This window comes from Salvia hispanica, chromosome 3, assembly GCF_029641045.1.
Source record: "Salvia hispanica isolate PSC_SH4W2 chromosome 3, Shi_PSC_v1, whole genome shotgun sequence".
NCBI classification, from domain to species: domain Eukaryota; kingdom Viridiplantae; phylum Streptophyta; class Magnoliopsida; order Lamiales; family Lamiaceae; genus Salvia; species Salvia hispanica.
Window position 1 is genome coordinate 44,629,216 of NC_142694.1, and position 23,302 is coordinate 44,652,517.

General features: G+C 37.8%; 1 protein-coding gene and 1 pseudogene across 3 annotated transcripts; both read left to right on the top strand.

Annotated features, from left to right (window-relative positions):
- Nucleotides 1-10,197: 10,197 nt before the first annotated feature.
- LOC125199693 (G-type lectin S-receptor-like serine/threonine-protein kinase At1g67520) lies at nt 10,198-13,438 on the top strand (annotated as a pseudogene). The gene is made up of 7 exons (XR_016136281.1): nt 10,198-11,395; nt 11,705-11,809; nt 11,896-12,083; nt 12,154-12,363; nt 12,411-12,673; nt 12,753-12,903; nt 12,978-13,438. The product of XR_016136281.1 is annotated as a G-type lectin S-receptor-like serine/threonine-protein kinase At1g67520 (transcript).
- A 1,838-nt stretch (nt 13,439-15,276) lies between these two features.
- LOC125217099 (G-type lectin S-receptor-like serine/threonine-protein kinase At1g11330) lies at nt 15,277-18,560 on the top strand. 2 transcript variants are annotated; one of them, XM_048118924.2, is made up of 7 exons: nt 15,277-16,602; nt 16,873-16,971; nt 17,058-17,236; nt 17,319-17,529; nt 17,605-17,842; nt 17,917-18,067; nt 18,142-18,560. In XM_048118924.2, the coding sequence occupies exons 1-7, from the start codon at nt 15,360-15,362 to the stop codon at nt 18,445-18,447; spliced, it is 2,427 nt and encodes an 808-aa protein (XP_047974881.1). In that variant the 5' UTR covers nt 15,277-15,359; the 3' UTR covers nt 18,448-18,560. The 2 variants fall into 2 exon arrangements, with proteins under 2 accessions (XP_047974881.1, XP_088924677.1); XM_089068551.1 differs by lacking the exon at nt 18,142-18,560 and having other exon boundaries at nt 17,896-18,034.
- The last annotated feature ends 4,742 nt before the right edge of the window (nt 18,561-23,302 follow it).

A 23,302-nucleotide genomic window follows, 5' to 3' on the forward strand; every position in this document is an offset into this window, starting at 1 on the left:
TTAGACTTTGTTAAGTTAACTTATACATTTAAACATGCAATTAACATCCATTAAATGTAAAACATAACAACATGACAAAAACAATTTGTCTTATTCCTTGGAAAATAAAATAAGAGTTTTACAGTATTCAATCACTCGAAACGTGATTTCTAGTATACAAACTCTAACAGGCACTTATGATGTCGAGCTCGCTCTTGCTGCGCCCCGCCGCCCGCTCTTCTTGGAGGTAATACCCCTGGAACTTACCGATTGCGTCGTTGCATCTGAAGATGCAATTGCGCACCATACTATCATACGATAGATGGTTACCCCCGATCGGGTTTCATTGTAAAGATGAGTGATGCGCCACCAATATCTTTTCCCGGTTTGGTTCGTGCCAACTTCCGGATCTTCGGAGACTGCCAAGTAGGCTTTGCACATCGCCATCATCTCACCCGGAGAGTACGGGGTGCGGGTGGGTGCCACGAGTAGGAGGAGTAGGAGTAGGAATAGATGTAGGAGTATGAGTAGAGCTGCTACTCCCTCCCGATCCAGGTTCGGGTGCCCACCCGAACCAGGAGGCATTTTGGTCGTCCACCGGGTAAGGACGGTAGCCACCCATAACTTGCGAACCTTGGGTTTGAGGAGGGGGCGTAAATTGTGTTTCCTAACTAGGGAATGAGTCGGAGTCAAACCAATCGTGGTTCCAACCGCGATTGCCGGAGGGGTGATCGCCGGAGCCGGACATTGTGTAGTGTGGTGGGAATTTAGATGAGAGAATATGAGGAAAAAAATGAGAGAATGTAGATGATAGAATAGATGAGAATGTGATTTTTTTTTTGTGTTGACGTGGGGGTATTTATAGATGAAAATGTGAATTTTGGGGGAAAAATTGAAAATTAAATTAAAAGTGGATAGAAAACGGATATAATTTTTTGGGAAGTGGGAAAATATTTTTTTTATTTAAAAACTTTTTTTAAAATTAATTTTGAATTTTCTAAGAGCAGCGCCGTGCCGCTGGTACGGATGGACGGCTCGCAGCGGCGGACGAGCTCGTCCTTACCGCTGGCACGGACGGACGAACGCCGTTTTCAGCACTGCTGCGGATGCTCTTATATTTTCACGATTATAATCTTTGTCAGTCCTTCATTATAAATAATACTAATATGTTAGTTCAATTTATAGTGCTATTATTTGAATGATTTCTATCGTCTGTAATAATGGTTCTTTGACTTATAATATGCAAATTTTGTTTTAAACTTTTGCCAAGTATATTATAAATAATTTAATTACTTCAATCTTTAAAAGGCTTGTTATCTTTATTCTATTTGAAATGAATATTTTTAGATTTTTATAATATGCAAATCTTGTTTTAAACTTTTGCCAAGTATCTTTACTTAAAAATCATCTTTTGTCTCCGACGGGAAAACTTTAAGAATATATGCAATTGGATTTAAAATTCATAATAGATTCTGTTTAAAGATTACTCTTTCCGTCTCCGATTAAAAGTCACACTTTGACTGAACACGAGTTTTAAGAAATGTAAAGAAAAATTGATTGGAAAAGTTAGTGAAATGTGGTACCCATTTTTTATATTGATTTTATAATAAAATGTGAGAGAATTGAGATAGTGGAATGTGAGACCTATTTACTATTTATGGTAAACATAAAGTGTGACTGTTAATTGGGGACAGACCGAAATGGAAAAGTGTGACTCTTAATCGGGGACGGAGGGAGTATAATTTAAATTTTCTTAATATTTTATTTTATAAGTACTAAAAATCACATAAACTTTTTCTATTTATTGAAATATTAGCTACATATATATCTATTAAAAACAAGATAAATTAAAAAAGAATGAAAATAAAATTAAAGATATTACAAAATTAAATTGCTGGCCATAAAGCAACAATCAAAACAAAATCAATTTGTAACGACATTGGGTAGTGTATGAATTAAAACAAAAATAAATTGAAAAGACCAAGTCAAGTTAATGCATTGAGTCAAGTCAAGTCCATGAAAACAAATAAATAAGTATATTAAAAATAAAGTAGATGATGTAATTAAATGTCGATTAAGAAGGTTCTTTTATATTACTTATAGCATTATAATTCAAAATTAAGATCAAATCTATATCTTTAGATTTTAAAATGAGTGGATAGAATTAAATATTGCGAATATCAATAAATATTAGACAAATATCAACAAAGGGGTAAGATCGTCATTCTGTTATCATATCATAATTTTCGTGGTTTTCTTTTTATCAATATAGTGTATTACAAACATCAACACAAGTATACGAAAATATCAACAAAGTTTTATTGAGATTTTACATGCGTTATATTGCAATTTTTTGATGCTGGCGGATCAAATAAGATCATCGCGTAGTGAAGGTGTTGGGCCTCGGGCATCATGAGATGATTGAAGTATTATTGAGCTCTCAATATCCAGTTTTGTGCGTCGGACCCGTCAAACCGTGGGGGATCCATCTTCACCCGCTGCGGTTTCTCGTACGCTGTAGTGTTAGCCTAGTATCAGGTCCCAACACGTCGCAGGGCGGTCGAATGACTGATCGAACCCCCCAAACTGGTGTCGCGACTGCGTTTGAAAAGAGGAAGCTCTTACCACTGGGCTAGTGACTATAATTGTGGGATACGGTACCAATAGTACTCCATCCGTCTCATAAAAATATGAGCAATGAGTATGACATGAGAATTAAGATAAAATTGGTAAAGTAAGAGCATCCACAATAATGGTGGATATCCCGGTGGACAAGTCCAAGGACATCACAAAAACACTGTTAAGGGCTTACTCCCTCAACGCAGGTCGGCGGCTGATATCGTCGACCGTAGATACTTCCGGCGCCCGATATAGGGTCGACGGACTGAATTTTGTTGTGCGCGGGAGATCCTTCCCGTCGGGCAGCGAGTGTTTAGGTTTTGTCAAGAACTCAACGAGATGTTGGGCAAATAATAAATTCATTCATATGGAGAGTATGAACAAATAGCCCTATTTATATACTAAGGACCCTAGGGTTGATTAATCCTAAACATCGGGAAAGAATCAATAAAGAAAACCCGACGGAGCTTATAATTACGCTCGACACTTACAAAAAATAAATAAAACAAAATAATAATATCCAAAATAGATAATAAAAAGATACTAATCACTATGCCTATCTAGAAACAAAATCGCCCAGTCTGATGGGCGGTTTGCATTCCTTTTCGGCTTCGACGTGGCGATGGACGACTTCTCTCGCTGCACCTCGCAACTTCTCCCCTGCTGCTCTGTGAGTGGCTCTTCCATCTCAGTCACTAGCTGCTTTGGCGGTTGTTGCTGGTCCGTATCAAACACCTCATGTCACGTTATAAGGACATCTCACTGAACTGCCACGTCACTAGGACATTCTGCTGCACAATAGCAGACAAACACTAGGACATTCCGGCGGGCGACGGACGCGCGCATGACCGCAGATGACCTCTCATCCATCCGGGATGTCTGTCGACCTGACGTTAGCCCCAATAGTGGACGTCCCGGACGGACAACCCACTCGTTGGTCGGATGTCCGTCAGGACGTCCGCTATTGTGGATGCTCTAAGAGAGAGGAGGAGAATGGTATAGTAAAGTAAGAGAGAAGAGAAGAATGATAGTTAAAGTAGTGTCAATGAATAGTGGGTCCTACATTATTAAATTGATATATGAATCCAAAAATGGAATGCACATATTCTTTTGGAATCGACGAAAATGGAAAGTGCACATATTTTTATGAGACGGATGAAGTATTAAATAGAAAGAGTTTGGGGATACAACTTTACCACCTTGTTATTGTGTGCGTTCGCCACTGTCTCTACCATACCGGGGCGTTAGAAAATATACTCTTTTTGTGTTTTGACTAAAAATTCAATGGTTCGTATATATTATCACATGTGACGTAGGTAACCAATCAGCATAAATTAAGCAATAAAAAAAAATGAGTAAAGTCATGTCTGATTAGGATAGCTTTTTTTTTTCTCATATGGCAATTGTATTTTTATTCTCGTGTTTTTCATTCTCCTTTGGTTACTTTACGAGCATAATTATAAAATAAAATCATTATTCCATACAATATGTTTCGGGTTAAAATTACATAAATTTTTATATACATGGATATCACTTCATTCATCCCACCACATCGCACATGTAAATAATTTCTTTTTGTCACGAAATTTTAAAAAATACTCCCTTCGTCCCAAATTTATAGTCACATTTTGCTATAAAAGTCCGTCCCATATTTATAGTCACATTTAGAATTTTCCATATTTGGACTTAAAATTTTACCCCATTATTCACTAAAATTACACCCAAAGGCCATTATCTATATTAAAATAAATCAAAACAAAAATAAAAAAACCAAAAAGTCAAAGAGGGACCTACCTTCAACCTACTCACTTAATTTATTATACACTACATCATCTCACTTCATTTATTACACATTCCATCATCTCACTCCACCATCTCATTTAATTTATTACACACTTCACCTCTCACTTCATTAATTACACACTCCACCAATTCCTTAAAATCTGTGCCATAACTAAATGTGATTATAAATCTAGGACGGAGGGAGTAATATTTATTAAGTAAAGAAATAAAGTAGGAGAAAAGGTAAAAGAGAATGTAAAATTGGCGAGATTAGATGTTTTGGTTTCACTAAATATGAAAATCAATTACTTTAGTGGGACAATTGAAAAAGGGAAATCAATTATTTGCGGTAGGGACGGATGGAGTATTTAATACTCTCTTCGTCCCATAAAAATATGGGTGATGGATATAGAACGAGAATTAAGAAAAATTTGGTAAAGTAAAAGAGAGATGATGAGAATGGTGCGACCCACCTAGATTACTAGTAGTTGTTTAAGGGTGGTATAAGTTGTAAATAAGTTGATGTATAGAGGTAATAAATTGGGATAACTTTATAAAAATGGAATGCACATATTTTCGTGGGACAGACGAAAATAGAAAGTGCACATATTTTTATAGGAGGTACGAAGCAGTATATATTTTCTACACATAATTGCTTGATGAAGTTGATGTATGCCAGACATCTAACTTATAGTGGCTTTAGTAATGTGAAAGTCTGTTTCCTAGAAACTTCAATGAGATTGATTATTGAGGTCTGTCCCTACTCCCTATCAAACAAAACGTATAGTGGCTTTAGTAATGTGAAAGTTAAGCTTGAAGACATACTAATCTCTCCATTATCCAATTTCTGATGATCAGAAAAACATAATCCACATCGTTTCCATGTCAAGATGGAAAGAATAATTAAGGGCATCAATTCTCTACAATCAATGATCGACTTAATATTTTGTATAGAATAGAGTTATTTGCTTTCCATATGAAATACATGCTGTTAAGGATGAAGTTCCTTAACTCGAATAATTCGCGTCGAACGTCGCGGGAGCTTTTGCCCGTCGATCAATCCGGCGTCAAATTATGGAATAAAAGGCAGTCGCCGGAGCTTTGCCGGTCGATCAAACCAAAAATATATGATAAATGCGTAAAAGTAAAATAAAAGGATAATTGATATTTCTTGATTGAAATAGAAGAATACAATATCTCCTATTTATAATACTACTCTGACTTAGGGAACAAGAAAATAAAGTTCCTAATAATATATGGAAAGATATAGGAAATCAATAACTAACTAAATAAGAGATATGGAGATAATCCTAGGGAATATGCCGTATCAACTCCCCCACGGTTAAAATCCACCTTGTCCTCAAGGTGGAAATCACGAAGCAAAGCAATAAACAGAGTCGTTGATAACATAAGCCAAATGGGATATATCTCCTCCAGGATCAAATGGACACCGAATGACGAAGTGTCTCCCTTCATATATTCCTCGGCGACCAGCTTGAGTACTCAGTGCAATGGCTTCAAGAGAAGCTACGAAGTGAATTCCTTCAAGAAGCGCAATTAACATTTTACTTTCGCTGCTTGGACCATGAGTCCCAAATGCGAAAAGTTCATTGCCCATAGTTGAAAGAAAGTGCTCTACCATAGAGGTTGACTCCAATAGTCCAGAGGAAATAATCATGACTTTTCCATGCGAAACTTCATCGACTTCTTTTAAGGCAAACATATCAACATTTGCAGCATGATGATCCACTATAAGAATTTCCTCTACGTCATCTACGCTATTCTCCTTCAATAAATCATTATTATCTTTTGTAATTTTCAACTCAAAAGACTTATCCTTCTTCATTTGTATCAACTTCTTAGCATCACAAGAACCATTACCTTCAATTCCCGGATTCTTATTAGAATCGTGCAGCGGCTGTTTTTGGTAGGTTTGCGGGAGTAGGCAGGCGGCGGTAGCGGCAGCTGTTAGAGGCGGCTGCAGGAAGGTGATTGGAGGCGGCGGCTGGTGGACTGAGGTTGGCTGCTGCCAATCCAGGTGAACATTCGGTCGTTCCGGCTCAGGAAAATCAGGCGGACGGAGGTTGTCCACGCAACGATCGGTGACGGAGAGATGAGACTCTATCTCGGCATAAGGCGGGTCTGGATCTGGTGGAGGATGGTACCAGTCGGCTGGTAAAAGGAGGCACGCTCCTGCTGCTGCCATGGGTGAGCCGCATCGTAGAAAATCACCGGAGTTGTATACGACGGGAGAAACTCGTCATACCTGTCCAGCTTCTTGTGTATTCTGTTGATGGCAACCAATATTTGGTCACATAGGTAAGATAGATAGATTTCTTTCTCAGAAGTCATGGATGGGAGGAAGAGATCACGATGAAAGCACCAATTTGTTAAGGATGAAGTTCCTTAACTCGAATAATTCGCGTCGAACGTCGCGGGAGCTTTTGCCCGTCGATCAATCTGGCGTCAAATTATGGAATAAAAGGCAGTCGCCGGAGCTTTGCCGGTCGATCAAACCAAGAATATATGATAAATGCGTAAAGTAAAATAAAATGATAATTGATATTTCTTGATTGAAATAGAAGAATACAATATCTCCTATTTATAATACTACTCTGACTTAGGGAACAAGAAAATAAAGATCCTAATAATATATGGAAAGATATAGGAATCAATAACTAACTAAATAAGAGGTATGGAGATAATCCTAGGGAATATGCCGTATCACATGCCATGTACAGTGTATATTCGTCCCTATTTAAAGGGATCCATATTCTATTGAATAATCAACCAATTCAATACAATTCTTGTTCTTCTCTCTAATCTCTTCTCTAATATGTCGACTATACTAGTCAACATGGTATCAGAGCTTTCTAATTGATCCTCTCGGGTGAATATCTCTTGGGTGGTATCCCTCTGTTCTCTCTCAGAGGTAGTATGTACCTTCCAGTATCTTGATCGATCCCATCAATCTCGATTCCTGAATCCTCCACTTCTGTTTGTATCTGTTCTTCAATCTCTTCTATGTCTCAGTATTAGTCAATAACAAGGTATCATCAGTCTCAGGGGCAGAGAGACTTACATCAGATATTAGGATGGGGGAGACACCTTGGGTCGTGTCACTGATTGCTGCAGACTGCACACCAGAGACCTGCTCAGCGGAACTGCTTATTGCTTCCTCTGTTAGATCCGCCTTGGAGTTGCTTGGCATTGACATCCAACTTAGTGGGTCACTATTATTAATGTTATTACTCTCCCCCTAACCGCTAAGGTGGGCAAAAAAAATATTCGGTTTCAAGAACATCACAGTTCATAGTGGTGAACATGCGATTAGATTTCGGATCAAAGCATCTATATCCCTTTTGGTTAACTCCAAAACCGACAAACACACATTTAACAACACATGGTGACAACTTGGTTCGTTCATGTTTAGGAATATGGACAAAGACTGAGCATCCAAAGACACGGGGTTCAAGGCTGAGGATGGAGGGAATTTCGGCCATAGTAGAAAAAACATCTAGTGGGGTTTGAAAGTCCAGGATTCGGGTAGGTAATCGGTTTAGAAGGTAAGCGGAAGTGGCTAGGGCCTCAGGCCAAAAATGTTGTGGGACTTTAGATTCAATATGCATAGACCGGGTCATATCTAAGAGGGTTCGGTTTTTCCTTTCAGCAACGCTGTTTTGTTCAGGAGTATAGGCACAAGTGGTTTGGTGAACTAACCCTTTCTCTCGAAAGAACTGTTTCATGTTGGAATTGACAAACTCTCCCCCATTATCAGACCGTAAAATCTTAATGTTTTTCTGAAGTTCTGAATTGGTTGATTATTCAATAGAATATGGATCCCTTTAAATAGGGACGAATATACACTGTACATGGCATGTATTTCATATGGAAAGCAAATAACTCTATTCTATACAAAATATTAAGTCAATCATTGATTGTAGAGAATTGATGCCCTTAATTATTCTTTCCATCTTGAAACCCCCCCTCAAATTGAGTAGTAGGATCTTCGACACTCAATTTGCAAAGAACATCTCTCAAGCTTTTTAGACTGCCTTATGTGAGGAAGAAGATATTCCACAAACATGGGAAGAAGCTATGAGGTACAAGCATTGGAGGCAGGCAATGAAGAAGGAAATTGATGCGCTAATCCGAAATCTTACTTGGGAGAAGTGCAAGATACCCGAAGGAAAGAGGCCAGTGGGGTGTCGATGGGTCTTCACAATCAAACGAAGGCCCGATGGCTCGATAGAAAGATATAAAGCACGCCTAGTAGCCAAAGGATATACACAGACATATGGGGTGGATTACTCAGAAACGTTCTCGCCGGTGGCAATGATGAAGACTGTCCGAGTATTACTATCAGTTGCAGCCAACAGAGACTGGCCACTTTACCAGTTCGACGTGACAAATGCTTTTCTGCATGGTGAGTTGAAGAAAGAAGTGTATATGGAGGCTCCTCCGGGCTTCTCTGAGGGATTCAAGATGGGTGAAGGTTGTCGTCTTAAGAAGACTCTATATGGACTGAAACAGTCTCCAAGAGCTTGGTTTGGGAGATTTACAGATGCGATGACTACTTATGGGTACAAGCAAAGTAATGTCGATCATACCTTGTTCCTCAAGAAGCAAATGGATAAGATCACGTGTTTAATTATATACGTTGATGATATGATTATCACAGGTGATGATGAGGAAGAAATTAAGGAGCTGAGAAAGAATCTATTCCAAGAGATTGAGATGAAAGACTTGGGTGATCTCAAGTATTTTCTTGGCATTGAAGTCCTGAGATCATCTAGAGGAATCTTCTTGAGACAGAAAAAATATATCTTGGACATCCTAGCAGAGACAGGTTTACTCGAATGTAAACCAGCAGACACACCGATAATTCTCAATCATGGATTACAGATTGTAGATGGAGCAAAGTTAGCAGACCGAAGTCGATATCAGCGGTTAGTTGGAAAACTTATCTACCTTTCCCCCACTAGACCTGACATCGCCTATGCAGTGGGCATTGTGAGTCAATTTATGCATCAGCCTCAGATTGATCATATGGAAGCCGCGCTCAGGATTGTTAGATACTTAAAAGGAACTGTAGGACATGGAGTGATGTTTGCCAAGAATGAACACCTAGAGATACATGGTTATACGGATGCGGATTGGGCAGGAAATCCAGTGGACAGAAAATCGACTTCAGGATATTTCACCTTTGTTGGGGGCAACTTGGTGACATGGAGGAGCAAGAAGCAAAAGGTGGTGGCATTGTCCAGTGCAGAAGCTGAGTTTCGGGGTATCAAAAGTGGTTTGACAGAAATCTTATGGCTAAGAAGACTAATGTGTGAGATCAGTTTCTCGCCAGGGAAGAGCCAATTGTACTGTGATAACAAAGCTGCGATAAGCATCTCGGAGACAACATGATAGAACCAAACATGTGGAAGTAGATAGACACTTCATCAAAGAGAAGATTGAGAAAGGTATCATCGAGCTTCCCTTTGTTCGTTCTGAAGATCAGTTGGCGGACATTCTGACAAAGGCAGTCAACTCAAGAAGCTTTAGAGATGTTCTTTGCAAATTGAGTGTCGGAGATCCTACTACTCAATTTGAGGGGGAGTGTCAAGATGGAAAGAATAATTAAGGGCATCAATTCTCTACAATCAATGATTGACTTAATATTTTGTATAGAATAGAGTTATTTGCTTTCCATATGAAATACATGCCATGTACAGTGTATATTCGTCCCTATTTAAAGGGATCCATATTCTATTGAATAATCAACCAATTCAATACAATTCTTGTTCTTCTCTCTAATCTCTTCTCTAATATGTCGACTATACTAGTCAACATTCCAAACCCAATGACTCCTTCAATTTTGCAGTGGATATGCATCACACTCTGTCTCAGCAACATCAAAGAAGTTTACTCCATCGACACTCTGAAACAAGGAAACCATCTCAACTCGACGTCTCAACTCGATTCCCCCAACGGCCGCTTCACCTTACGCTTCTACACTCCCGAAGCCGATTCATTCACAAACAACACTTACATAGCAATTGTGCTCAACAACAGTGAAACCGCTCAAAAAGCTGTGTGGATTGCCAACCGAGACGACCCGGTCTCGAAAGAATCCACTCCCGTGCTGACCCTTGGCACCAGAGGCGACCTCACCATCACCCGCCATGGCGGTCATCCCATCCACGTCTACACCGGTTCATCCCAAACCACTACAACTAACATAACCGCCACACTAACGGATACAGGCAATTTCATACTTCTCTCAAATGGTACTCAAGTGTTGTGGCACAGCTATGATCACCCCACAGACACCTTTTTCTCAGGAATGAAACTATCAGCAAACACCAAGATCACTTCATGGCTCACGCCGTCTAATCCTGCGCCCGGCCCTTTCACTCTGGAATGGGATCCGAGTCAAGGCGAGCTGGTCATCAGACGGCGAGGGATGGCCTACTGGAGGAGCGGACGCCTCGTGGACTATCACGACGACTATTTGGGGAATGTCAAGAATTTCGAGAATTTCTATATCAACCCTGATGATAACACCTTCAACTTTAACTTAACCAGCGAGGGAGACTACTTCATGTATACAATGATCAATATTGAGACGAGATGGGGAACCTAACGGTCACCGACAGGGGTTTCATCCTGGTTATGGCCAGCGTTTGCTATGGTTACAACTCTGGTGATGATTTATACGGACAAGATAAAGGGTGTGAGTTGTGGGAGCAGCCAAAGTGCTTGAAACAGCGTCAGGTGGTTGATCTGAGGTCGGGATACTTTACGTATGCCAACACGACACCAGTCCCGACAAATACAAATACCAGCGCGGGCCTCAGCCTGAGTGACTGCAGGGACGCCTGCTGGAAATGGGATAATTGTGAATGCGCGGGCTATCAAGGAGGAGACGGCTATTGCAGCTATTGGATTGGCCGACATTTGAAGTGGGAACAGGATAATTCAGGCAACTCGCCGAAGAGTTATGTTTTTCTATCTTCACCAAAAGGTACCTTGCTATTAGCACGTTTTCTGATTTGATGATACAAAATATATTTTCAGCATGTTTGGTAGGGTATATAACTCATCCAAAGATCAAATTCTATGACTAAAAATGACATTTTTGGTCGTAGAATTCCATCACTAAGCACCTTCGCAGAATGATTTCATGTTTCTATAATTTCATTTTTCTCAGTCTGATACACATATTCAATCAATTTATTTAGTTCTCAGTAATACTTTTATCATTTTGCCTTGATTAATTTCCTCATTTCTTCGTTCCAACATACACAAACTCTGAATGAGCTAACTTGAAATTTTTGTGACAGCAAAACCAAGTATACAGGAGTAATTTTGGGTTTAATAAGTGCAGTTCTACTGCTTATGTTGGCACTTGTTTCTTTGATCAGGCAAAATCGTAAGGGTGAGCATGCCATGTTTGTATTTCTCTTTTTTATTACTTTGAAATCAATAATCTCAATTCTCATGCTGTATTTGAATGATCATCAGTGAAAAGGAAGAAAAGATTACATGAACTCCTGACATTGGAGGGATATACAGGAAGTTACGAGCTCGAGAATAGAGGAACCAATGGTCATCAACTTCAGCTTTTCACTTATGCATCCATCACATCTGCCACAAACAACTTCTCCTGCAACAACAAACTGGGAGAGGGCGGTTTCGGCCCTGTTTATAAGGTCAGATCATTCATATCTTAGACACCACTATTTGTTCAAAAATCAGTCAATCAACAACATTAATGTACAGGGTAGAACACAAGAAGGCAAAGACATAGCAGTGAAGCTTCTTTCGCGAAAGTCGGGACAAGGCTTGCTTGAGTTCAAAAATGAGCTCATACTCATTTCTGAACTGCAACATGTCAACCTTGTTAAGCTTATAGGATTCTGCATTCACAAAGATGACAAAATGATTATATATGACTACATGCCTAACAAAAGTCTGGATTGCTTTCTCTAAGTCTCCTCATCCACATTTCAATCATCAAATTAGCAAGGTTAGTTTAGTGAATACAAATTTTCACAAACACAGGTCCATCCAGGAGGGAGCAGTTAGATTGGGAGAAACGGTTCAACATCATCGAGGGGACTGCTCAGGGGCTACTATACCTCCACAAGTACTCCCGCCTCAGAATCATCCATCGTGACATGAAACCAAATAACATACTACTTGATCACAACATGACTCCCAAGATCTCTGATTTCGGTCTTGCAAGGATCTTCAAAGAAGACACTAGTGAAGTCAACACAAACAGACGCGTTGGGACTTAGTAAGTCATATATGATTAATTCCTGTAGACCTTAATGCATAATTATTCATAGCTTACAAATAGAAGTACTGTGTTGCAGTGGCTACATGGCCCCTGAGTATGCAATGCAAGGCATATTCTCAGTCAAATCCGATGTGTATAGTTATGGAGTTTTGGTACTTGAGATTGTGAGCGGTAGGAGAAACAACAGCTTCCACGATATTGAAGGCCCTTTGAGCATCGTGGAATACGTGAGTTTCGTATGGTTTCATTATATGTCATCAATTTGTGTCGAACTCTTGTAGATGAACATGATTAATTGCAGGCGTGGGAGCTGTGGAGAAAAGATGATGCATTGCAACTGATGGATCCGGATCCAGTGTTGAGGGAGTCATTTTTGTTAGAACAACTGCAGAAATGTATTCACATTGGGCTTCTGTGTGTCGAGAATCAAGCAGTGGATCGACCAAACATTGAAGATGTTTTATTCATGCTCAAAAATGAAACAGCAACTCTGCCGATGCCCAAAAATCCAGCATTTATCACAAGAAATAGTGTGTTACAAAACTACACCACAATAGTTATCAGACAATCAAGTCACACTTTCTCAGTTATCAGGAAGATAGAACATAGAATAAATGTCCACTTTTTGTTTTTCATCCAAATATTATTATTGATAGAAATCCATGTATTCCATCCTAAAACCAATTGGTGATAGGAGGAATGGCTAATGGGAATTATATATTAGTTTCAGCTTTCTATTGACACTGACGGAAAGAAAAAAGAAAGAGTGAGTTACTATTTATTAGTACTTTTTCTTTCCTAGTTGGAGTTTGGAGGAGTGTAGAAACGGAGGGAGAAGGCGCCAATGTTGGAGATGAGTTAGATGTTGAGTTGAGATTGTCTCCTTGCCTTAATGGAGGAGTCTTAAAGGAGAGAGATTAAGAGGAGAAGTGATGCTAGAGATTGCATGGTTGTTGGATTGTGTTGAAAGAGATAATTTGAGTGAGACTGAAAGCAGTCATTGGATACCATTTTATAGCAGTAGGCTGAGTCGGTTATTTTGTTTGAATTTTCAGTTTGAATATTTCCCAGTTGAAATTTATGTTACTGCGGCTATTTCAATAGCAAGAATATTTGGTTGAGTTAAAAAAATTACATAATAATAAATGGTAGTAGTAGACTAGTTATATTGCAACATGAGTCACATGACAATATATAATTATGCATTATTTTGAGTTTGCTTCAACAATAAATTCACAGTGATAGTAACATAATGCATAATTAATTATCAACTTACGTGGCACAATAGCAGAATTTGCAGAGATGCACATCATTTGATATTTAGCATAATATTACTCGTAGTTACTCTTATCATATTCAAATTTATATATTTAGATTTTAAAATAAATGGATGAGATTATATTTTACAAATTTTAATAAATAATAGATAAAATAGCAACAATTTTAAGATAGTCATTATGTTATCACATCATAATTTTCATATTTTTTTATATCAACATAGTATATAACAAATATAACACAAGGACATGAGTATATCAACACAAGTACACAAAAATATCAACACGATTTTACTGATATTTTTCATGCATTGTATTAAAAAAATTTAATGTATTTGTTGATAAAAAAAATCTGTTTATCACATATACGAAATGAAAATAAAAATTATCAATTTCATCATTCGAACGTCGTCGGAATATAAGCAATTGAACGTCGTCGGAATATAAGCAATTGAGATATCGTTAGAATCCTTATAAAATTACCTTTAATTTGATAGTATAATTTTTGAGAAAAAATAATTTACATCAAGAGAGTTACATAAATTCAAAGTTTTGAGATAATTTTAATAAGAGAGAATTGACATTAATAGCCTTTTATTTTATTTAATAATTATTTAAATTTAAAATATAATCAACACTTACATTATATCAACCACTAGATCTTCTAATAGGGATGTGATCAAATGCAAACTCTAAAAATAATACAAATTCCAAACTTGATTTAGACCGTTAGAAAATGTCAACGGATGACAAAATAGTAGCAACAGAAATATCAACACAGTGTCAACGATTGATGCTGTGTTGACATTTTATATTGCTATTATTTTATCATATATTAATACTTTTTAACGGGTCAAATCATAGTTTAGGGTTTTTACAGGGTTATCATTTAATCACTGCTCTCGCTGCTATAACTACTATTGTTATTCATCGTATCTTTTTACGGTAGTAGGATGAGTCGGTTATCCGGTTTGAAACGTATTCTTCTTCTAATATAGACTACTTCGTGTTTTTGTTTCTTCTTTTGTCGCTTAATTATTAGCACCATATAATATTTTAATAAGAGACAATTCTATAAAATCCGATATACGTACGTATTTGATTGCATCTTTCGTGTACTTTCTTCACTTTTTTGGTTGTTGAAGTTGATGTATGGCAATCTTATTATGAGTTGACCTAACCTAATTAAGCTGCTTGATTAGTTCCGTGTTGATTCTGCTTAATCAAGCATTTTGTCCATCTATGTTACAGTGGCCTTAGAAATGTCAAAGAAAAGGATAAAGGGAGGAAGAATTAAAAGACCAAGTTAAACTTTGTAATGCTTCAACAGTACATTACAAATCTCCATCCATCTATATATCCAGCTGCTGCCGTTTCTAGTGATCATAAACATCCAAACCCCCACGATGCAGACTTCCAATGCTTCATCCATATCAATTTTAAAGTGTCTATGTGTGTTGCACTGTCTCAGTATCATTAAAGTAGTTTCCTCCATCGACACTCTGAAACAAGGAGACAATCTGACCTCGTCGTCTCAACTCGATTCTCCCAACGGCCGCTTCACCTTACGCTTCTACACCCCCGAAGCCGACCCACTCTCAAACAACACGTACATCGCAATTGTGTTCAATCGAGGTGAAACCTCTCCGGTCAATCACAAAGCAGTCTGGATTGCCAACCGAGACGACCCTGTCTCAAATGAATCCTCTCCCGTGCTGACCCTCGGCACCAGAGGCGACCTCACCATCACCCACGATGGAGCCGATCCCATCCAAGTCTACAACGGCTCATCCCAAACCACTACAACTAACATAACCGCCACACTAACGGATACAGGCAATTTCATACTTCTCTCAAATGGTACTCAAGTGTTATGGCAGAGCTACGGTCATCCCACCGACACCCTTCTCTCAGGAATGAAACTATCAGCAAACACCACGATCTCTTCATGGCTCACGCCGTCCAATCCTATGCCCGGCCCTTTCACTCTGGAGTGGGATCCGAGTCAAGGCGAGCTGGTCATCAGACGGCGAGGGATGGCCTACTGGAGGAGCGGACGCCTCGTGGACTATCATGACGACACTTTGGGGAATGTCAAGAATTTTGAGAATTTCTATATCAGCCCTGATCCTGACAACTTCAACTACAACTTAACAAGCGATGGAGACAACTTCATGTATACGGTGATCCAAGTTGAAGGGCGGACGATGGACAGCCGGAAGGTTACTTCAGGGTGGCGTCTGGACGAGGCGGGGAACATAACGACCATCGATGACAGGGGTATCACCCTGGTTGCGGCCAGCGTTTGCTACGGTTACAACTCTGGTGATGATTTATTAGACAATGGGTGTGAGTTGTGGGAGCAGCCAATGTGCTTGCAACAGCATCAGGTGGTTGATCTGAGGTCGGGATACTTTACGCATGCCAACACGACACCAGTGGAACGAACATCCGACAGCAACGCAAGCCTTAGCCTGAGTGACTGCCGGGATGCCTGTTGGAAATGGAGTGATTGTGAATGCGCGGGCTATACGAATTATATAGGACGAGACTCTGGGTGCAGCTATTGGATTGGCAGAGATTTGGAGTGGATCCAGGATAATGCAGGTTCCGATGAGAAGATATATGTTCTTCAATCTCCACCGAACGGTATGTTTGATAATATTCTCACAGGAGATGGTTCATTTTAAAACTCTTCTTAAAGTTAGAACACAAGCATATGCATTCGCAAATACATTAGTACCAGTTGTCACAAAACATATTAGTTCGCTGACTCATGAATATCAGTTACTGTATTTGCGAGCTGATATGATTTTCAACTCTCAAGGTTCTCCTTTTAAAAAAGTTATCAAGAGAACCAATCAATATAAATCAGTTTTATTTAATTCTGAATGAGATAACTTGAAATTTTTGTGACAGCAAAAGCGAAATCGTATATAGGAATAATCCTGGGTGTAGTAAGTGGAGTTCTACTGCTTCTGTTGGCAGTTGTTGTTTTGATCATGCGAAATCGGAAGGGTGAGCATGACATGTTTGTATTTCTCTCTTTCATTACCTCAAAATCTGTAATCTCAGTTCTCATCCTATATTTGGACAATCATCAGTGAAAAGGGAGGAAGAATTACATGAACTCCTGACATTGGAGGGATACACAGGAAGTTACGAGCTCGATAACAATGGTCACCAACTTAAGCTTTTCACTTACTCATCCATCATCTCAGCCACAAACAACTTCTCCTCAAACAACAAACTGGGAGAGGGTGGCTTTGGCCCTGTTTATAAGGTCAGATCATTCACATTTTAATGCACCACTTCTTGTCTACTTCATGAATCAATTAGTACTAAACATTACTATTGATGTACAGGGTAGAACAGGAGAAGGCCAAGACATAGCAGTGAAGCTTCTTTCACGAAACTCGGGACAAGGCTTGCTTGAGTTCAAAAATGAGCTCATACTCATCTCTGAGCTCCAGCATGTCAACCTTGTTAAGCTTATAGGATTTTGCATCCACAAAGATGACAAAATGATTATATATGACTACATGCCTAACAAAAGTCTTGATTGCTTTCTCTTCAGTAAGTTTCTCATCCTCATTTCAATCATCAAATGAACAAGGTTAGTATAGTGAATACATATTTGCACAAACACAGGTCCATCCGGGAGGGAGCAGTTAGATTGGGGGAAACGGTTTAACATCATCGAGGGGACTGCTCAAGGTCTTGTTTATCTTCATAAGCACTCTCGCCTCAAAATCATCCATCGTGACATGAAACCAAACAACATACTACTTGATCACAACATGACTCCCAAGATCTCTGATTTCGGCCTTGCAAGAATCTTCAAAGAGGATGTTAATGAAGTGAACACAAACAGACGCGTTGGGACTTAGTAAGTCACACATTCCTTTAGATGCACAATTTCATTATAACTAACAAATATAGGTTGTATGTAATGTGTCGCAGCGGTTACATGGCCCCTGAGTATGCAATGCAAGGCCTATTCTCAGTCAAATCAGACGTGTATAGCTATGGAGTTTTAGTGCTAGAGATTGTGAGTGGTAGGAGAAACGGAAGCTTCCACGAGATTGAAGGCCCTTTGAGCATTGTTGAATACGTGAGTTTCGTATGGTTTCATTATCTCTCATCAATTTGTGTCGAACTCTTAGAGATGAATATGATAAATTGCAGGCGTGGGAGCTGTGGAGAAAAGATAGTGCACTCGAACTCATGGATCCAATGCTCAGGGAGTCATGTGCGTTAGAGCAGCTGCAGAAATGCATTCACATTGGGCTTCTGTGTGTTGAAAATCATGCAGTGGATCGACCAAACATTGAAGATGTTTTATTCATGCTCAAAAATGAGACAGCAACTCTGCCAATGCCCAAAAATCCATCATTCATCACAAGAAATAGTGTGTTCCAACAAGTTGACAAAGCTACGCCACAGCAGTCATCAGAAAATCAAGTCACACTTTCTCAGATACAAGGAAGATAGAACATAGAATATTGTTCACTTTTTTATGTTCTTGAGTCTTGTTATTTTTCCAGATATTATTATTCTTTTCCCCCTAAACTATCTATTGAACTCAAAAAAACATTCATTTACTATGATTATGTACCATATAATACGCACATTGTACGATTTTGATGGGTTAATTGAATTCATAATCCCTAATTTCGTCAATTTACCATCAGCCTCTAAAATGAAAAAATAAACCTTGCTTGATCATTTACGAATTATCCGTGTTATGTGTTCTACATTTAAAACTAGTTTTGCATACAAAATAATCTTGTATGTACCTAACACCCCAACTTTTTCTACTACCTTTTTATTTGTTCTTGAAAGGACGTCGTTTGTGCACCTGAAAATTTTTTGTCTTTATTTCTTTTGTCGAGAGAAGGATTTTACAAACTTGGGCTTCAACAATTATTATTTTCTAGCCAATTTAAAACCCACTTATTATGAGCCCAAGACTTTTTATTTAGTGCTTTCTTCTTTGAGCCCATCTTAGAGCAATAACCTAGTCAGCAAGAATTTTGAACGTGAAACCACCACTCCCTTCTCTGTTCCACAAAATCCGACCGACAAGGTGAAAAAGATTTCTTGAAATCGGTTTTCTATGTATACATATCTCCCCCATGAGTGCACGTTTCATCAGAATCAATTCCAAGAAAAATCAAAGAGTTAGAAATTAGAGAAAGAGAGATGGTAGGCGTTGTGTTTGAGAGAGTTGGATGGAGGGAGAAGAGATGACGAAGTTGTTGTGTTGTTTATTTATTTTGTTGGGCCTTGTCTTTAGTTAAAGCTTTGAGTCTATAAATTAATAATGATAAGGATTTATTGGATTGGAATTCATAAATTCATGGGCCAGATTACAAATTAAAAAGAGATGGGCTAAGTGGAACATTCTAATTGACGAAGGCTTTTCACGCACGCTTTCGAGAACGGAAAGGATTTCAAATTCAGAAAATTTAATGATTGAGGTGGACTTTCTTTTTAAATAAGGGCAATGACAAGTATATTTTTACGTGAAAATGATATGAATATTTGTCCTACCGTGTTTTATTTTATCTATGGAACCTATCTGCTGTAGCTTTTGTCATCTATGGATAATCGAATTCGGATCTGATTAGGGAGTGAGTCCCTTCTCAGGCTAGTGTACCCTAATGGGGAACGTGAGCCATCCGGTCTAGTGACTTGGAATGCGGCCACATTCCTTATCATCAATGAATCAGATATGGTAGACATCTATGGGAAAATGACTGCGCAATCGCAAATTTTATGATGGAAATTATTTTAGTGTCTTGGGTATTTTTTTAAAGTTAAAACCCCAAGGTCACTCAATGGTGGCATGATATTTATTCTTTTTATATAAAATGTTTTCAGCATGAGTCCACTGAGTGCATCAAGTAGCCAGCCCTGCATTTGTTTTAAAAAATGTTCAGGTTGAGCAGAGCTGGTGAAGATTTGTATTTACTTTTAAATATTCTGAATATAACAATATTATTCTTCTCTCGAATGCTTCCGCTAAATGTTGTTTCTTTTGAGTCCATGTGTTGAAGACATATTATTCTTTTTGAGTTGTTGATTGTTGAAATAATACTCTCTGACTTTATTCGAGCTATTCCTTTTATTTCGATCTATGGTCAAGTTTTGTTGATTCCCCTTTCTTTCCCGCTTCTTTAATCCCTATCCTTAGAAAATGCCGGTGTGACAATGTATACGTGATAAAGATAGTGATACGTACAACTCGTATCTTGGATAAGACAATGGCTACGAGAGGCGATTATTGATGTTCACTCAATAAATAAAATGGTAGTAGTACTAGTAATTAATCTTTCAAACGTCGTGGTCGCTGGTCGTGGCATCGACCCTTCCTTCGGCCAATAGATAGATTCTTGTCGGGCTCAGGATTGTGCACATCATTTGGCTTTCTTATGTTGTCCGTATCATATAGTAAGTGAGACGAGAGAGAAAGTATCAAATCAATAATTGTACTCCCTTCATCCCATTAAATATGCAACATTTGCAATGATGTCTATCATTTCATAAGACCATTTTTTCCCCAATCCCCATTCTCGTTTCTGTAATATGTCCCCCTCCCTCTTTCTATCTCTGACACATAAAATTCATTAGGTTTTACCATTTTCTCTTCAAAAAGGGTATTATAGTAACTTTAATAAACTGTCATTTTTAAGTAGTATAGATATGATTTTATTTTTTTTAGAAAACAAGGCATTTAACTATTAATTCTTCAGTTAGTAACCAAAATAATTCGTTTATTGAAGGTCTCTCTTACCTACCCATCCCTTTCAAAGAGAATGTCATACTACTAGGCAAAACTCTTCCAGATGATCTCTATCTCAAAGTGAGCTCCTCACTCTCTTCTTTTGTATCATCTCCTTGAGCTAAACCGTTAGCTCCAAATCAGTTACAAAACGTTAGCTATGAACGTTACAACCAATTTATTCTGCTTTTCCAATATTGCATATGTAGTCCCTCATAGTTTAAATATTTCCATGGACACCCCTCACTACACATGCAATATCTATGTATATGTTATAAAGATAGTGATACGAACAACTCGTACAACTCGTATCTTGGACAAGACAATGGCTACAAGAGGCGATTATGAGTTGTATTTCTTGACGTTCACTCAATAAATAAATAAAATTCTAATTAATCTTGCAAACGTCGTGGCCGCGGCTGGTCTTGGCATCGACCCTTCCTTTGGGCAATAGATAGATTCTTGTCGGGCTCATCATTGGGCTGTCTCATGTTGTCCGTATCAGATAGTAAGAAGTGAGACGGCCGACGGGAGAGAAAGTATCAAAAGCAAAAAATATCCTACTTTGAAGCTGACATGAGATGAGAAATAATTATAATTGCAAAAATGCTTGGGTCAAAAAATACCAAAAGCACGAACAATTCATAAGGGCGGTTCCTGGTGGCTGGTTCCGTATTCGACTCAGTAATTGTTCAACGAGATATATGAATGAGTAGTGTATACTTCATTCCGTTCTTATAAAATGTCTCACATTTTCTTATTTAGATAGACACAGTAAATATTTCATTTTACTTTTAAGTATGAGGGAGAAAGATAAATTTAGAAGGTATATTTCTCATTTACTTTTTCATAAAAATAATTGTACCTTTTTAAAAATAATGAACTCCAAAAGAATAAGATAAACAAAATAACTAGTAGTAGTAATTTTTTACTACCTTTTATGCGAAGATAAGATAAAGATATATTTTTAAAATATAAAATAAATTTTTACAATGCATAGTTATTATATCATTCGTATTATGTAGTACTCCCTTCGTCCCACAGTGAGAGTCATTCTTATTGTGGGTACGAGTTTTAAGAAATGTAAATAATAGTATATTGAAAAAGTTAATGGAATATGAGACTCACTTACTCTTACTATGGGACGGATCAAAATGACAAAGTGTGACTCTTATTGTGGAACGGAGGGAGTATAGTTACAAAATAAAATCATTATTAGCACCATACAATATAATTCGGGTTAAAATTACATAAATTATGTGACTCTTATTGTGGGAATGATCAAAATGACAAAGTGTGACTCTTATTGTGTGACGGAGAGAGTATAATTACAAAATAAAATCATTATTAGCACCATACAATATGATTCGGGATAAATTTACATAAATTCTGATATATATACATAAATATTACTTCACTTCATTCATCCCACCATATTCCACCCCATGTGATTGATTTCTTTTCGTCACAAGATTTTTAAAAAATGATATCTATTGAATTAAGTGAAGAAATAAAGTAGGAGAAAATATAAAATACTATGAAAGAGACTGTAAAAAATGCGAGATTAGATGTTTTGTTTTCACTAAAAATGAAAATAAATCACTTTAGTGGGACAATTGAAAAATGGAAATCAATCATTTCCGGTAGGGATGAAGGGAGTATTTAATTCTCCCTTCGTCCCATAAAAATAGAGCAATTGATATGGCATGAAAATTAAGACAAAATTGGTAAAGTAAGAAAGAGGAGGAGAAGATTAGTAAAGTAGTATTAGTAAATAGTGTGACCCACATTATTAGTAGTAGAGTGTAAGGGTGGTTTAAGTTGTAAATAAGTTAATATATAGAGTAATAAATTAGGATAACTTTCCAATAATGGAATGCACATATTTTCGTGAGACAGAAGAAAATAGAAAGAGCACATATTTTTATAGGACGGATATAGTAGTATCTACTTTCTACACATAATTGCTTGATGAAGTTGATGTATGCCCGACACTGAGCCACCTAACGTTTAGCATCTTCAACGGGAGAGCTAAATGGAAAGGGTAAAGTCTTACTATAACTACCACATTTATCTTTTTTTTAATAAAAAATCATTCTCCAAGTGGGAAGGTATTTGAGAAGGTACTATATCTTTTCTCATTTTAGAGATGTATCTATACATCTCTATCAATAGAGAGGAAAAATCCTATAACTACTATATCTGTCTTTTTTTCATGAAAAATCATTCTCCAAAGTGAAAGGTGTTTAAGAAAATATTACACTTTTATGAATTGGAATGCATTTTGTACTATTATTTTATTTTAGAAATTAATTTACCTTTTTATATACCTTTCCTCTTTGGAATGTGTTAATTTTTAAAAGGATATATACTCCATCCGTCCCTAAAGAGTGCACTATTTCCTTTTCCATCCGTTCCCAAAGAGTATGAACATTTCAATCTTGGAAACTTTCTTCTCTTTAGATGTGACTCGTTCTCCATTAACAATACTTAAAAAACTTTTTCTATCTATTTCTCTCTTACTTTATCAATAATGCATTAAAACTCGTGTCGAACTCAAAG

What these genes read in the sequence shown, in the direction of transcription:
- LOC125217099 (XM_048118924.2), top strand. Translation starts at nt 15,360, where the DNA reads ATGCAGACTTCCAATGCTTCATCCATATCAATTTTAAAGTGTCTATGT. An exon ending in GCTTTGGCCCTGTTTATAAG is followed by an intron (nt 17,237 to 17,318) that starts GTCAGATCATTC and finishes ATTGATGTACAG; the next exon opens with GGTAGAACAGGAGAAGGCCA. An exon ending in AACAGACGCGTTGGGACTTA is followed by an intron (nt 17,843 to 17,916) that starts GTAAGTCACACA and finishes AATGTGTCGCAG; the next exon opens with CGGTTACATGGCCCCTGAGT.